Source organism: Pomacea canaliculata, linkage group LG1, assembly GCF_003073045.1.
Source record: "Pomacea canaliculata isolate SZHN2017 linkage group LG1, ASM307304v1, whole genome shotgun sequence".
In the NCBI taxonomy this organism is placed as follows: Eukaryota; Metazoa; Mollusca; class Gastropoda; order Architaenioglossa; family Ampullariidae; genus Pomacea; species Pomacea canaliculata.
The window spans coordinates 6,462,433-6,477,511 of NC_037590.1; the positions used below are offsets into that span (position 1 = coordinate 6,462,433).

Consider the following 15,079-nt stretch of genomic DNA (forward strand, 5'->3'; position numbering starts at 1 on the left):
GGGGGCTGCCCAAAACCAGGTCTTCTGGAAAGGTATTGTTGTGGCCCTGTGCTCTTCAAGGAGTAGCAAGGACAAAACTAAACAAATATTGCCAATAGCCAGACTGGGTTGTGGCAAATGGTGATCTTAACTCGAGGTGTGGGAGAAGTCTTCTGTTGATGATCGGCTCAATTTTCAATGCAGTGTAGGAGACTGACTGCTAGCTGGATGGTTTCTGCATATTATTCTCTTCCTTTGGTATTCGTGTAACATGGGCTTCTTTCTACCTTGGTGGAACTTGGCCAGTCTACCAGAGTTGACTAAAGATGGCAAGTAAAACCATTTTTTTTTGGTTGGCCTCGAGCTGTGGTGTGCTAGCATCTCATCTGCGACTTCATTGTGATATGAAATCTTTTTCAGTTTCTTCAGCATTTCATCTAGCTCTTGATAGCCCAGAACACCACACATGCCAGGGTTGAAGTTTCCATCTGTGGTGGTTGAAAGTACGGACCTGATATGACTTCCGTGAGCTGCTTGAGAGTGGTGCTGTGTTCTCTGCCTTGGCAAAGACATCACTAGTCTGAAGGGTGATGCAGCTCTGGGTTGTCTTTGTTCAGCAACTTGGTCAAACACCCTAACTTTTAAGTGTCTTTTTCTATGTGTAAGGAGGCTATCTTTTCTTTCCAGGTGGACTGAGCAAAATGTCTTTATGTGTTCCAAGTCTGCTTTCAGCTGTGAGTGTCTGGCATTAGGTCATATAAATCCATTTAGCTCTTTGGATTGTTATGATTTGTGATCATGCCATGTCTATCATGGAACTGACTGCTTGTTGACAGTGAAGATTTTGTGTAACAGTCAGTAAGCTCAGGAAGCAATCTCAACTTTGCTTTTCTGTAGTTATGTAGGCAGCAGTTAGCCTGTGGTAGGGGTGACGTCACTGTGGTCGCTAATTCCATGCTGCTTCATAACTTTTCTTATGGCTACCTTCTTAAGCGCTGGTGGTTTTCCACACACAAGAGTAAAATGTGAGTGGTTCATCTGTTAATTTGCAATGAAAAATGTTGATCTTTTAAAAATTTGTATTTGGAGAAAACACATGTGGATTTATTGCTATGCTTGTGTAATGTTATTGTAGTAATGATGAAAAGGTGAAGTCTACATGAAGATGAAACCAGATGCTTTTGTTAGTCGAGAGTATTCAGGGTATGACATGACAACACAAATTTGTTTGACCTTTCAAATGAGAAACGTTTTGAGTACTTGCAACTTGTAGACAGAATAACATTATTTGCTCTAATTTTGAAAAGCTAATTCATTATATTCTTATGATCCATATCACTTAAAAATATCAAGAATTTTATTCTTACACTTCACTTATAGGATAAACTAGTTTTGCAGTTATACTGCTCAACATAACAATTTTTACAGGTTTTTATTCAATTTATATTGAACTCGTTTTCCTTCAAGCTTACCTGCTGAACACCAAATGGAAACACTGGATCTGTTTCAGATGACCGTGGGGGAGTGCCTGTCTCCCATTTCACCTCTCGCTTGATGGGAGACATGAAAGGAACTGAGCTGTATTGTCCTGATGGTGAAGAGCTGTGCATGTCAGGAAAAACGAAGTGAGGAGAACTTGTGGTGCCTGGACTTGCTGGTGAGTGGGAATCAGTCATAACCTGAATACACACAAGGGACAAATAAACTGACATGCGATAGTGTGGTAAAAGTCAGCATCTACTCTAAATGCATATATTTTCTCTTGTTATATAAATACAGCAAATGCTGACTGCAGTCTTCCAATGAATTTCCTACTAAGCTTCATCCATTTCAAAATCTGCTGCTGGTACTTTTGCATGTTAGGCTTGAAGTGTTGGTCTATTAAAATGCTGGTCTATTGTACTATCAAAGCATTAGTGTGATGCAAATTTCTTACTGTAGGATTAGTGAGAAACTTATTCCAATATGTAACTTCAGCATGCCACAACCCCAAAATCTACATCCCTCCCAAAATTACCCCCCTCCAAATAGTAATAATAAAAAAAAAAAAAACAAAAAAAAAAACCCACCGAAACTCTTAACCTGTTTCCAATCCTTACCTGCAGAGTGGGCTTCTTGTCTAGCATGGCGGAGAGGTTGTAGTCTGATTCAGACTTGGTTTGATGGGGAAAAGCTATCTGGGGAGTCACACTCTCCCCTCGCTGCTGGTGTTGAGGCTGATAGGTCTGAGCCTGTTCAGCCTGGTGGTGTTGCTGTGATGCAAGAGTTTCAACAGCTGGTTTTGAGTAGAGTTGCTGCTGATGTTGCAGCTGGTGGTGTGGCTCTAGTTGATGTTGATGTCTCACCTCCTGCTGGTGGACTGATGCCTTACAGGGAAGTGGATGTTCGTGGTAGCCTGAATGGGAGACTCTCGTATGTGATGCTGACAAGTGAAAATGTCCATGAAGTTGGCCCTCTGGTATATGGTAGTCTTTTTGCTGTTCACACTGCACTTGCATAAAGGTCTCAGAATGTTGATAATGCTGCAAAGGAAAAGTCAACACATCTTTCCTTGCACCTTCTTGCTGAATCTGAGAATTTTGCTGCTGTTCTGGAAGTCGAAAATCCTCCAGGCCTTGTGGGACAACCTTGTCGTGTGCTATATCAGAGTGAAGCTGATGCTGTGAGGAGCCCTGTGGGTGGCGCCCCATCATGGTTGAAGGTGGCTTGGCCAGCTCAGCGGTCCCTTAACCTCAGCCTTGCAGGGAGAAGAGGCCACAGACTGGGAAGTCTTCATGGAGAAAAACATGATGTTTACAGTCCCTGACTTAATGCCTGCAAAACAAAATTAGACATGGTCAGCTGAACCTGAAACCAGTATAACATGCTTAACAGAATTGAAATACTTTCATCGGACAAATTTTTTTTCTTTTTAATGGCTAGGTTAAGCTTGTCACAAGATACTAATTCCCAAAGCCTGAGCACATCATACCATTCTGTTCACAATTTAAAAACCTTCAGACATTGACATGCATAGAAAAGTTTTAATCGAAGAGGTCAGGGATATGTTCACATGGTCAAAGCTACAGCCATCAAGAAAGCTTGCTCCATATTAACGAGGCACGTTCCGACATGATGTCACAGGTTTTACCTCTTTCTGTGCACAGGTGAGTACACATTTCTGATGACTAATATTGTGAACAGAGAGGGATTATTAATCCAGAATTAGATTGCTTATCTTCTTATTTAACACATCTGTCATTCACAAAACCTTATCCTAACAATACATCTCAAACAGTAGAAGCTCATCCAATGTCCAGAAAGCTGGTGCCAATTTGTTTGACACATTGTGTATGTACCATGTTGATCATCCCCTTTGCCAGCTTGCATCTGCATTGAAGATATTCCATCCTCTCAGCTCAGCAATGCTGCAAATAACTGCTTCAGCCAGTCTTTTTTATGTCAGCATGATCTTTCTAGAAAGCCCAATATTTTCCTTTGGCATAAAGTCAAACAACATAGTATATGCCTGGTATGGCACATGTTAAGAAATTCTAGTCAATTTTACCCAATATTTCATGCTACCTACAGGGGAAGCAGCAAGCAAAGGACTGGCAAACAAGGAAGCAAAAGAGAAGGCTTCTTCATTCTGCAAAACAAAACTGTACAGAAATGGAGTAATAGCAAAAGACAACATAGCTCTTCCACTATGTGCAACTTTTATCTGTTAGCACACAGAATTAATGAGTACTGAAGATTATGTAAATGCCAGCATGTACGTCAGTAAAGGTGTATTTGCACGCACATATAGCAAGACACTTTGTCACGGCAGCAATGAAGAACTGGACGGGAGAGGAAGAAAGTTCAAAGGGTGCTGTTGTTATTTCTGGAACATCTTTAAAAGCACAGCAAAAAAAGTTTTTAAAAATCCACACTTTAGTGGAAACTGAAACTACTGACTGAACAAGAATAAAGCATGAAGTCAAAAAATGCTTCTTGGTAAAGACAGCAGAACCACAGACCCATAAATACACCAAGAAACCATAAAAACATGAAAAAATATAATGAATTTACACAGAGGTTGCCATGGAAAAGGAGAACTCACAGTAGCAGGCAAAAACTTTAAAAAAAGCACTAATGCTATGTTTTGATTTCTCCACTATGAATGATAGAAACTCACCTCAAAATGACTAGGACGTACAGCTCTGCTCCATGAGGAACAAAACAGCTGTATGAGCCCCATATATGTGAAAGTCATTGCTTGGCCAAAACTATTCCTGGAAGAAGATAGAAAACTGGTTGTCAAGGCAAAGTAGACAAAAGTCCTTCCACAACTTGCTATATAGTGATGTTGGTGAGAAGTGTCAAGCTGAGTAGTAATCGATCCACTTTTGTTCTATTGTTCACTTTTTCTCTGGTATAGCTGTGCATATGAGAGGCTAGTTCATCAAAATTCCTTGGATCTAGTTTTCACCTTGTAAACTGTACTTGTGGTGGTTCCCCTGAGTATTTTCATTGCATTATAAACCATCTGACTCATGCAGTGGGTGGGGGGACAACTAATGCATGAATTATCTGATCAGTGATATTCAGCTTTGATAGTCCTGTGTTTTGTCATCTGATCTTAACAGACCATCAAGGAAGTACAAGTTGATCAATTTTAGAATACTAGCAAAAAACACACAGGGGAGGGGGTAAATCTTTCCCCTAGCCCTCCCCTGTAACAGCTGTATCAAGTTCCAGTTGGTGAGAAAAGAACACATATGAAAAATGTTTTTGCACTGAATGTAAAAAATATAACAGAAATAATAAAAGGCATTATTATTTTTTATGGATAAAAGACTCTACCACATCTTCTGGCAGGAGTGGCCAGGAGCACACAGGTAACACTTAAAAGGGCGTGGTTGGTCTTACATCACCTGCTACCACATGTTTAATTCGCGGTTCGTTTGGGAAGGTTGTCGGGGGAAGGATCACCCAATGTTTACTGTGTTCACAGGCAGTTATCGATCTTCGTGATTTTTCTTTTCACTGCTCGCACACATTACAGATACTCGCACTGTGTACATTAAAATCATTCACACGGGCACGAGCGTTCCACGGGTGGTGGGGGTCGGGGGAGAGGGGTGGTAAGAGGCGCACGATTACAGGGTCTTGGTCAGCAAAGTGGCCGGGCGAGCATGCGTGTGTGTTTGCACGTGCGTGCGGGCGAGCGTGCGTGAACTGAGTACGAGCAAGCATTCAAGAACAAAAAGATGTGAATGAATAACTGAATGAATGAACAGGAGCGAATGAATGAACGACGCAGTGCGCTGACGAATGAAAGGCTGCTTGGCTCGTGCATCGCGCTAGGAAGACGCGACCAGGTCTCGGCTCCGATCGATCGATCTCTCTGCTGCTGCTGCTGCAGCCTGCCTCGGTGGCGGCTGCATTACGAGGAAGTGTGCACATTCCACGCAGGAGTGGCCGCATGAATGAAGAAAGGTCGCCAGCCCTGACCGGCCTGCTTTGCCATCTGTGTGTCCGTGATCGGGCCCAGGGAAGCGCGGCGGCCTGTCTTGTGTGCCTGTGATCGGGCCCAAGTGCGGTGTGGGGTGGACAAACGGACCTCCAGCCGCACGACATCGTCTGACACCGTTGATACAAACTCTACGGTGCATTTTTTTTTCTGTTGTGGGAAGCATCTGCTCAAAGCTGTCGATGACAAACTGGCATAAAATCTGGATAAGAAACGGGTCTGGTAGCAGAGGCCGGAAACAGGCAATGCCAAGGTCTGGCTAAAGGTAAATAACAAGATGTGCCCGACTCGCAGCTGGCTTTTTGCTTTGGAAGCGGCCTTTAGCTATGCTGAAGTAGATAAACCCTTCATAAACCACTCCTCCCTCGTCACACCTCAAGCAGACAGCCACCCAACCAGAATTATGTATACCACAAAATTTTGGAATGCACGCTCAAGCGTTTAGTGTGAACAAATGAAAGAAATTATATATCTATATCTTGAGAGAGAGAGAGCTACTTCCCGTACACGCTAGGTTACCATTTTTAACTTCTCTTCACGATTTAAATTTTGGTAAACACAACAATCTCTCTGGGAGTGCACGTACTTTCGATGATGCATTTTAACTGTGGTTTCACATAAACTTAGTAACAAACTATGCGAAGTGAAGCGCGAAACAAAGAAACAAAAGTAATAAAGCAAACGAAGAGCGACAGAACTTAGCAACAACAGCTCGTACTATAAAACAAATACAAATCTTCAAAGCATACTAAAAACGGTGAACGACAAAGGAAATGAGTGAGGATAAGCTAGCACTATCGCAAACAATAAAGTCAAAGTGTTGACTAAAAACAAATCCAACTTTTTAACGAGAACCAGTGCCACGAGATGTGACGAACGTGCAGGACACAAAGAGTGGGTGACCCTGCGCTTCCTCCTCTCTACAAACTAATTTTTACCAACGCCCACATTTATGAACAGAACTAGACAGCTGTGGGTGGCCGACAAATTTCACTGCACAGCACGAGAGCAGCGGTGGGGATTGCGGTGGTGGTGGGATAACAGTAGGGGATAACAGTAGGCGATAAACTGCAAACCCCACCCAGGTATTCGATCAGCTGTCTCAGTACACAAGGCGTCAGCATGAGTCATGTACGATCAATCTTTACACGAGCCTCTACCTAATAAAACATTTTTTTAAAAGCAACCATAGTGCTGGACCTGGCGAGAAAGTCTTAACTGCTGCATGAACTTCACACCCACCTGACTGGAAAGTCTACTCATGTATTATCGATAGCCGCTCTCCACGGTACGCGGGTCTTAGAGCCCCAACAGCTGGCGCCTGACCTACTTACCCACTTTCCCATTGCCAAGGAACGTTAACTGCAGCCTTCCACCTTGCACTCGGCCCCCTCCGTAATCTGCTCGCAACTGCTCGCCTTGTACCCTCGGCACGGCTCGAAACGGGGTCTGCGTCTGCTGGAGGGAGGCCTGAATAACGCCAACACGTAACAACAACGAGCCGCCTCTCTCTCGCTCGCTACCGAGGATCGTCTTGTCTCGATCTCCTCAGGACCACCTCTCAACCTACTTTTGACAAGATCCAGGAAGATCCACGCCGGCACCACCCTTTAGAAGGCATGGAGGATCGTAACCCACCTTCCAGTCCCTCCATCCCCCTTTCCTCTTCACTGCTAGTCTTCCCACCCACCCCCATTATTTTCGCATCTCTCCCCCGCCAATATACCCTCCCCCTCCCGTAAAAATGAGAGCTCGTGGAAGCCGGCTAAGATTCCTCCTTGGTCTGTGTACGAGAAGCATTCATAAGAAATAATAAGTAAAAACTTCACGCTCGTTTTCTGCCGTGCGGAGAGTGAGGTGCCAAAATTGTTGTCTGATGTCGAGCAGAAACTACCAAGTGCGTAGCCAGAAGTCTGAGCTGCTCTTTAAGAGTGCATTGCCCTTGGGCGTATCATTTCTCTCCCTTGCTATTGGATCTTATTCTCGATCGTTACCTCGCTTGCTGGGACAAAGGGCTCGGAAAAAACAACCTTAGGCATCATAGTCAAGTTGAACCCATTCAAAGTGTATCCATGTTCGTTTCTATGCACGACTACCAGAGCAAGCGCGTGAGACGACAGAGTAAGGTTCGGGGAGAGAGGGGAGGGATTGAAGACCGAACCCACACTAGTGTCCGTGAAGTTAGGCAGGTCATACTGTGAAAACATCCGCAAAAACTAGACCTCTGACAGCATTGCTAAAAAGCACGTGCAGTTACCAATGGTGAAGAAGCACACATGGCTTCTACCTTTACTCATACACATATACATGCGCGTGTGCTTACACATACACATACGTCGCACGCGAACCCATGCACAGACATTTGCACGTGCCCACTTTGCTTTCTCCAAACAAACTAACCGTGGCTGTTTGTCGGCCTCTGAACAAAGTTGCCACCAACGCCGCCGTTGTGAAGCAAGTCCCAAAGCCAACAAGAAGGAAGCGGGTGACCTCGCCAGGCGAGTGCGTGCAGCGTGCAGTGACGCGCATTCCACCGACGCTCCCCACGCACGTCAGGGTGCGAGCCAAGTGAAGAAGTCACCTCCATCAACTCTTGATGCTAATTTATGGCGCTGGGTGTGCGGCTGCCGACACTCCGTTGTATACTCACGGCTTTCCTTACCCAAACCGTCCTTTAAAAAAATGTATATGCCTCAGTGCTGCACAAAGCCCTGGAAAGCGCCCATCTGCCCCCGAGGTCACGCGTCCTACCTCCCCTCCCCCGGCGGTGGGTGCAGTGCAGCTGTAGTGAATCTAGTAGTAACCCACTTCCAGCCTCTAGCACTGCAGTCACAACACGACGCCGAGGGCTTCTCGCCTCACTCCTAATGTTCAGAGCGCGCGCGCCAGTGGTCCACGTAGCGGGTATCGGCGAAGCACGGCGACTGACAGATTAACTCTAGGGTAGTGTCACCTGTCCTCAGTCGTTTGCGCCGATAACCGCTGTTTTTCCTTGTGCAGCGCTTCTCTACCGACTTTCGAGGGCGTCGTTTGTCCATATTGGTAGTGCTGACGAAAGCAGAAACTTTATGTCTGCCGGCCTGTCGGTTCGTCTTTTAGATATTTTTTCCTGTCTTTTACCCCTCAACATCTTACATTCTTTTAATGTTACGAACAGCTGGGTCCAAGAAAAAAAGGAACCTTATTTTTACTACGGCGAGCTTTGAACGAATCAGTAGTACCTGATCTGCGGGTCAGCCAACTTCTGAAAATGCCAAAAGCCTAAGCCCGACACACCTTAACTAATGCCCCCGCAACATCATCAACAACAATAACAACACGCCCACCACGTAACACTTGTTGCGAAGTGAGTACATCATCATCAACAACAATAACAACAACACGCCCACCACGTAACACTTGTTGCGAGGTGAGTGCAGACAAGGGTGTAATAATAGTCTGTATCAGATATGAACGGTCGCTGGAGTACAACTGCCTATTATTAGCCTCTAACACACACACCTCCCCCAACAGACACACACACCTCCCCCAACAGACACACGGTTGTAGCTCTGAGCTAACACAGATTCGTCTTTAGACTTAGACATACCAACCTGTACAGGACACTTCCGGTACAAATGCACTTAAGACCCACGACTGACCACATCCGTCAAGACTGGATCCCATGCGTCGTTAAGGAAGCGAGCAAGTGTGAAGAGAAGGCGACGAGAAGTGCCAGCGAACCAGGCTCCCTCCACACTACGACACCACCCCGGAGGGGCACGACGACAATGATCAGACATGTGCGTGTATGCACAGTGTAGGTGCTGGCCGCCGCGCTGCCGTGCGGCAAACGCCGCGCCCGCCGTTCTTGTGAGCCATCGGGGTCCCGCACTGGCTTCCCGCTCTAGTTGGCTCACTGCCACGCCAGGGCCACTGGCCAGCACCACTTTATACCTCCGCCAATTACCAACAATCAATACACACACACACACGCACGCGCATGCAGGCGCGCACATCCAGGCGGGCACGCAGACCGCGTGCGATACGCAGACCTACAAAATTTAACCCTCTCCACACTCACAGCCCTGACTAAGCAAAACAGCTCAGTGACGCAAATACACTCCTACGTTCAACTCCCACATGGCGCTGGTTTCGGTCCGGCATTGGCCCTCTGCTTTGTAGCCAACCTCACCAGCCGTGGGCAGCACCACCAAATGCAGTCTTCGACTCCAGACACGCGGCGACAACTGTGAGATAAAACGTTCCAATCAACGATGTAAGACAAGAAACAAACCATGAAGGAAGAGGGGGAAGGAATAAGAAGTACCTTGTAAACCAGCGTTTGATGTTTTGAATGTGCTCCGCTCCATCACACCAACTCCACATTTCTTGTTTTGTAAGTACCTGATGGAGAAAACTGTCATGTTGGGGAAGAGACTTGGTAATCTCCCAATGTACACCGGCGCGAGCAGGGAAACATTTTACACGCGTCGCGCCGACCTGCGATGAGATACGAACACACAGCCTTTAGAACACTTTCTATCAACACTACGTGCAACCATTTCCTCAGTCATAAACCACCTGTGCTCTTTCGAAAAGGTGTTTCCTGAGCCACTCTGAGACTTAGCTCTTTATCTCCCTCCCCACACCCACTCTTTCGCTCGCTCTTTCTGTGCGCGAAGGTGTGTAGGAGCAGCGAACCGAGTGCCTGATACCGCGCGCGCTAGAAGATGCAAATCAATGCAGATAAAATGGATAAGATGTTACAAGTTATGCACCTTACTCCAGAATAAGGGGAAGGGCTTGATTAAAAAAAAAAAGACAGTGTAGGCTGACTGCATACACACACGCACGCGCGTGTGCGAGAACGAGAGAGTAAACGTGACCTTTAACCTTTCGGTCTTGCAAGACGCTGGCGATTCGATCCGGCACACCTGGCGCACGTCTGGCAGCGAACAAGTCAGGCACACGGCAGCACACAACAGACAGGGGCGCGACGCCGCATGCGTGCGTGTGCGCGTGGGCACTCCTCCTTGTGACCATCTGACCCCTCCCCTGCTCACACACCCGGGACAACTGGTCCCGTCACCGTAGGAGGCGACTGTCCCAGAAATCTTTTGGGACAGGTTCAATGGTGAGTCGATGATACCCCCACGCTACCCGAAACGAGGCTGAGAGAATAGGATGTTCTGGGAATGGAGATGTCGTTCTATTTTAGTATATTCGTCTTTTCATTTTATTTTACATGTGTATATATATATAACTTCGATTGCTTCTTGCACTGGATGTCGAGCTGTGTGTGTGCGCGCGCGGCTTGCGGACATTTCAGTTCCCGTTTCAGGTTTTCCCCTCACCCATTACAACCATCCTATTAATCCTTCCTCAATTGCTCTTTTTTTTTCGCCACGTGGCGAGAGACCAAAACCTGAGTAGAATGACAACGCACTAAAAAAAAGTCCGCAAACTGCTCTCTCGCTTTAATTTAATCTTGTTAACTGGAATTCAGTCGCCCTGTTATTGTGGCGCTGGGCTTCTCGAATTAACTCCCCATTAGACTCCCGATTGCGTGGGAACTACATGTAGTCGCTTCTTTTATTGCAAGCGAATACGGCATGTCAGCCATTCTTAAAATAAACCAGTATAAATAAAACTATAATCTACGTTTACAGTTATTTTTGCGATTCCAGATGTGTCACGCTGACTTCCAACGGAGAGTTTACTACGGACTGCACGAGTCCAACTACAATCTTGTATTACTGGACTGCTGGCAGACGATTTTTTTTTCCAGTTAAGTACTAAAACGAGGCAGGTGTACACAAAGCTTCCGGTTTAGTCACATTTATTGTTAAGGCTCGCTGAGACTAACAGCGGAGAACTTCGCAAGAGGCTAAGCGTTGGTCTCGGCAGACAGACAGCAGTCCACCTATCAGTCCGTGGTCCAACGGTATAAGTTTCATGAAACGCATTCAGGAAGCTATAAATTACAGTTCTTTCCCCTAACATGCGAAAACACACAAACCCTACTCTCTCTCTCTAAAAAAATAAAAAATAATGCAATGAAAGAGGACCTGTACAATGAGGGACGGCGGCTGGGAGAGCCATAACCGTTAATGAAAGTCAACGCAATATTCAGCTTTTGAATACAGCGGAAAAATCATACCTCTGACCTATTTGTCGCGAAAGGGTGAACAGATTGACAAAGCTTACCTATATATAGCAGTACAGCACACAAAAATGTTCAGCAAGAAACATGTGCGATCCTAAAATAGAAATCTAATTGTGAAAAGGAGAAACATAATCACACACACCCACACATTACTTTTAAAATTATACCACTCTTTTTGTAAGAGACGACCAGTGTCTCCTCTACCTCTGCTACATTTTATGAAAATGGAAACCTTTTCTAACCACTGGCCAGTTAAATTTATTTAAATTTAAATGCCTCTATTTATTAGTCGATTATCACTTTTGGTGGGGTGGCATGGGTTACACACCCAGTTTAAACTTCAACGTTGTTCTCTTCCAATTTCCTTTCATCATCTCTCTCCTTCTCTTGTTCAAACGACTGACATAAAACTGAAAATGTGGCTAAAACTTAAATACGATGAAAACATAGTTCTGTCTCAGTTTGTGGAGGGTTCCTTTCTCACCTCATTTTTTCAGGAATGAAGGGAAGTCAGGGTGACGATCTCTGCTTACTTTTACTCTTCTGTAGGACGTCAGCTATTTGATATTCGGAAAGGCAAAGAATATTTTAAGATACGGTTAATCTTTTGTAACTGCACAGCAGCTATGATAGAAAGTTTGTCTAAGCCGTGGCATCCACGGCATGGTGAGTTTACGATCAAGGCAAAATCGACTTTACGAGCTGTCGGGAAGAGTGCAAGGGTGCAAGAACCCACTCAGTGCGGCTGTATATCATATACCGAGGTTGAAAAACATGAAGGCTGAACTTTTAAAATGTCTGTGTACATCAGACTGCAAACATGTCAAAAGCCTATATATCAGACACAGTCACCTGTATTCTTACACACTCGTATAATTAAAATATAATCATATAAAGACATAAATAGAGAAGGTTAAAAGGTTACACACCCACATCCACACACTTCTCTCTCCTGCCACACCTACTGTTGAAGGGATTTGAGAGTTTGAGAGTGAGACTGGGGTGGGTGGGTAACAAAGTTCGATTATTCTTGCTTGGTGCGAGCAAAGCACAGAATGGAGGTCCACACACATTGCTAAACACAGTTGTCCCTGCCTGCGACTGTAGGTGTCATGCGATCTCTGGTCACTCCACGAGCACTTGAGAATTACTCAGTAACTCGCCAGTGTCCAGTGAGTTAGGGGTAAGAAATAGCTTTTACAAAGTCTCAAAACCCTCTTGTTTCTTCACCATATACATAACTGGGTAACACCCAGGAGGAAAGTGGCCTTTACAGACGACAGAGGACTGTGTAGGCGCAGTGTAGTCAGCTCTACACAAAGTTCATCTACTGTCTTCTCAACGATGAATCCTTAGAGAACATATGGGACACTCATTTCGTCACTATGTTTTACAGTGGATTTAAACAAGACATTATCTGCCCTAAGGCTTTTGGGACTTGGTATTTTCTGGGCAACTTGCACCAGCCATGCTGTGGTCAGCCATGATGCCTCCGGTACTGATGTCACACTTCGGGCCCAAACAGGCGAAGAAATCGTTTTTATTTAATTTCTCGGTATTCGTGTTTCTTCTTGCGATTTCATGTTCGAGGCACTGATATGAAATGAAAGGAGTGTTTAGGGCGTGATATGTGTCACTGGTCGGGTAGGTCTTTAAGAAGCAACCGTATTCGTCTGTTCGTGTTTGCGTAGAGCAACAGGTCAGTCGCCAAGATCAGATTGAAAAAAAGTCGTCGTCCTCTTAGCCTTGACCTCCCTCCCCTCGCACACCTACTCCATATCTCCCTCCATTAGAAACAGCGCCGTAAGGGAGTGGTTCATCCCCTTCCACCCACCCTGTGCTATGTAGCATGCAGCAAAATGGCACCCTTTCTGCAAATGTCTATTCTTTTTTTTCCCCCACAAAATCCATACTCAGCTGACGTGTGACGAACGACAGATGTGCTCTTACGCATCCAGCAGTGAGAGAAATTTCGAGCAAACTATCCGGGAAGTGACGAAGGCTGAGAGGGGGAATGAGATAGGAGAGAAGCAGAAGCTGCTCCATCAGCAAGACCTAAGAACCGCGCTTATAAAAAAAAAAAAAAATGGTGGGAAGGGGAAGGGGAAAAAAAAGGTAAACAAATGTCACAAAAGATCGCAATGGATTGTAAGCTCTTTCAGCCAATCATCAAAACTTCCATCGCTAGTACTGGCAATTTTGACGGCAGACTGTTGTTTTCCTGCTCAAATAAGGTTTCGGTCCATCCGGTCTCCACTTCCACTGCTCCACCCAATGCAGGGGCAACAAAGCAGCTGTTCCCACGAGATCCGTTGGGTCGCACAGTCTGTCTTCACTGTTCCGTTCTTCCACTGACCACAGTGCAATCGTTTATTAGACAGGAAATGTAGGAAATGAATCTGCGCCACGGCCCCCAAAACTCATCGCGGAAACCTGTTCCCATAAAATGTGACCTTATTCAAGGCAGACTACATGATGAAACTATGGGCGTGAAATGAGGCCGCATTCACGCCAGAAAACCCGACAGAACTGTAAGCAATTACTCGCTTGCACATTGTTAATTCTTCCAAACAATTGCCTGAAACATCGTTTACTGTTGTTGTCTTAAAATCTAGTAATAAAATATTTGAGAGAGCGGTATACTGTAATGTTCCAACAACAGAGTGCCTATGAAAATAAACCCGACACACAATATGGACCCACCCTACCCCAACTCTACACCACACCCAGTAACATTTGAGATTTTTTTACTATTCTTTTGCTATTGTGAAATCCATGGCCTATCATCAAAACACTTCTTTTACTGTGACTTCCGTGGTCTAGCGTTCTTTTATTCCCATAGCCAGGGTGAACCCATAAACAACCATTTTTTTGTGACCTCCAGGGTCGTGTCTGGACAGCGGACGATTGTTGATTTTGGGAATAAGCATGCTGTGTAGGTCAATATATATGAAAGGGAGTGGCCTTCCGGTTTATTAGGAAATGCTTACAACAAAGAGTTGGCGACAATGAACTTCCGGTTATCTCTCCGAAACCAGAAATACTATAAAGAAACTTGGTTTGTTTCGCCAGAATTCGGCACTACCGCCCCCTTTCTAAGATACTTGTTAAGATTTAACACACACTAAAATCGAAATATTGTGTGTTTACTGCTATTATGTGGGCCAAATCGCACCACCCCACCCCACCTTGCCGCACACGTGACAGATTTATGAATCACAAGAAGAAAAAAATAACAGAACAAAGCGCGTTTCAGCACAAAAAGGTTTCTACAAGCACAAACCAGCAGCTTTCTCTCGGCAAGTGTCTAAGATTGCATGAATGGGAGGGCCCTAGCAGTGTTGACCGTCTCAACCTTTGAGTGAGGCGAGTAGAGGGGGGTGGGGTAGGTGGAGGTGAGGGTGGAGACGACCCAGTTAAAGGGTTCTTGACGTCACCGGCAGAGAGCGTGATGT

General features: G+C 45.3%; 1 protein-coding gene across 8 annotated transcripts in view; it reads right to left on the minus strand.

Moving 5' to 3' along the window:
• LOC112563964 overlaps positions 1-15,079 on the minus strand; it is a 32,685-nt gene that overhangs the window by 12,574 nt on the left and 5,032 nt on the right. For 5 of the 8 annotated variants that reach the window (XM_025238491.1, XM_025238468.1, XM_025238450.1 and 2 more), the window contains exons 3-5: positions 4,139-4,235; positions 2,079-2,793; positions 1,452-1,658 (exon numbers count right to left, since the gene is read on the minus strand). In XM_025238491.1, coding sequence (XP_025094276.1) covers positions 1,452-1,658; positions 2,079-2,672 — 801 coding nt within the window. In that variant the 5' untranslated portion in view covers positions 2,673-2,793; positions 4,139-4,235. Of the gene's footprint in view, positions 1-1,451; positions 1,659-2,078; positions 2,794-4,138; positions 4,236-9,069; positions 9,577-15,079 lie in introns of those variants that run through there. The other 3 variants (XM_025238500.1, XM_025238509.1, XM_025238459.1) reach the window with 3 other exon arrangements.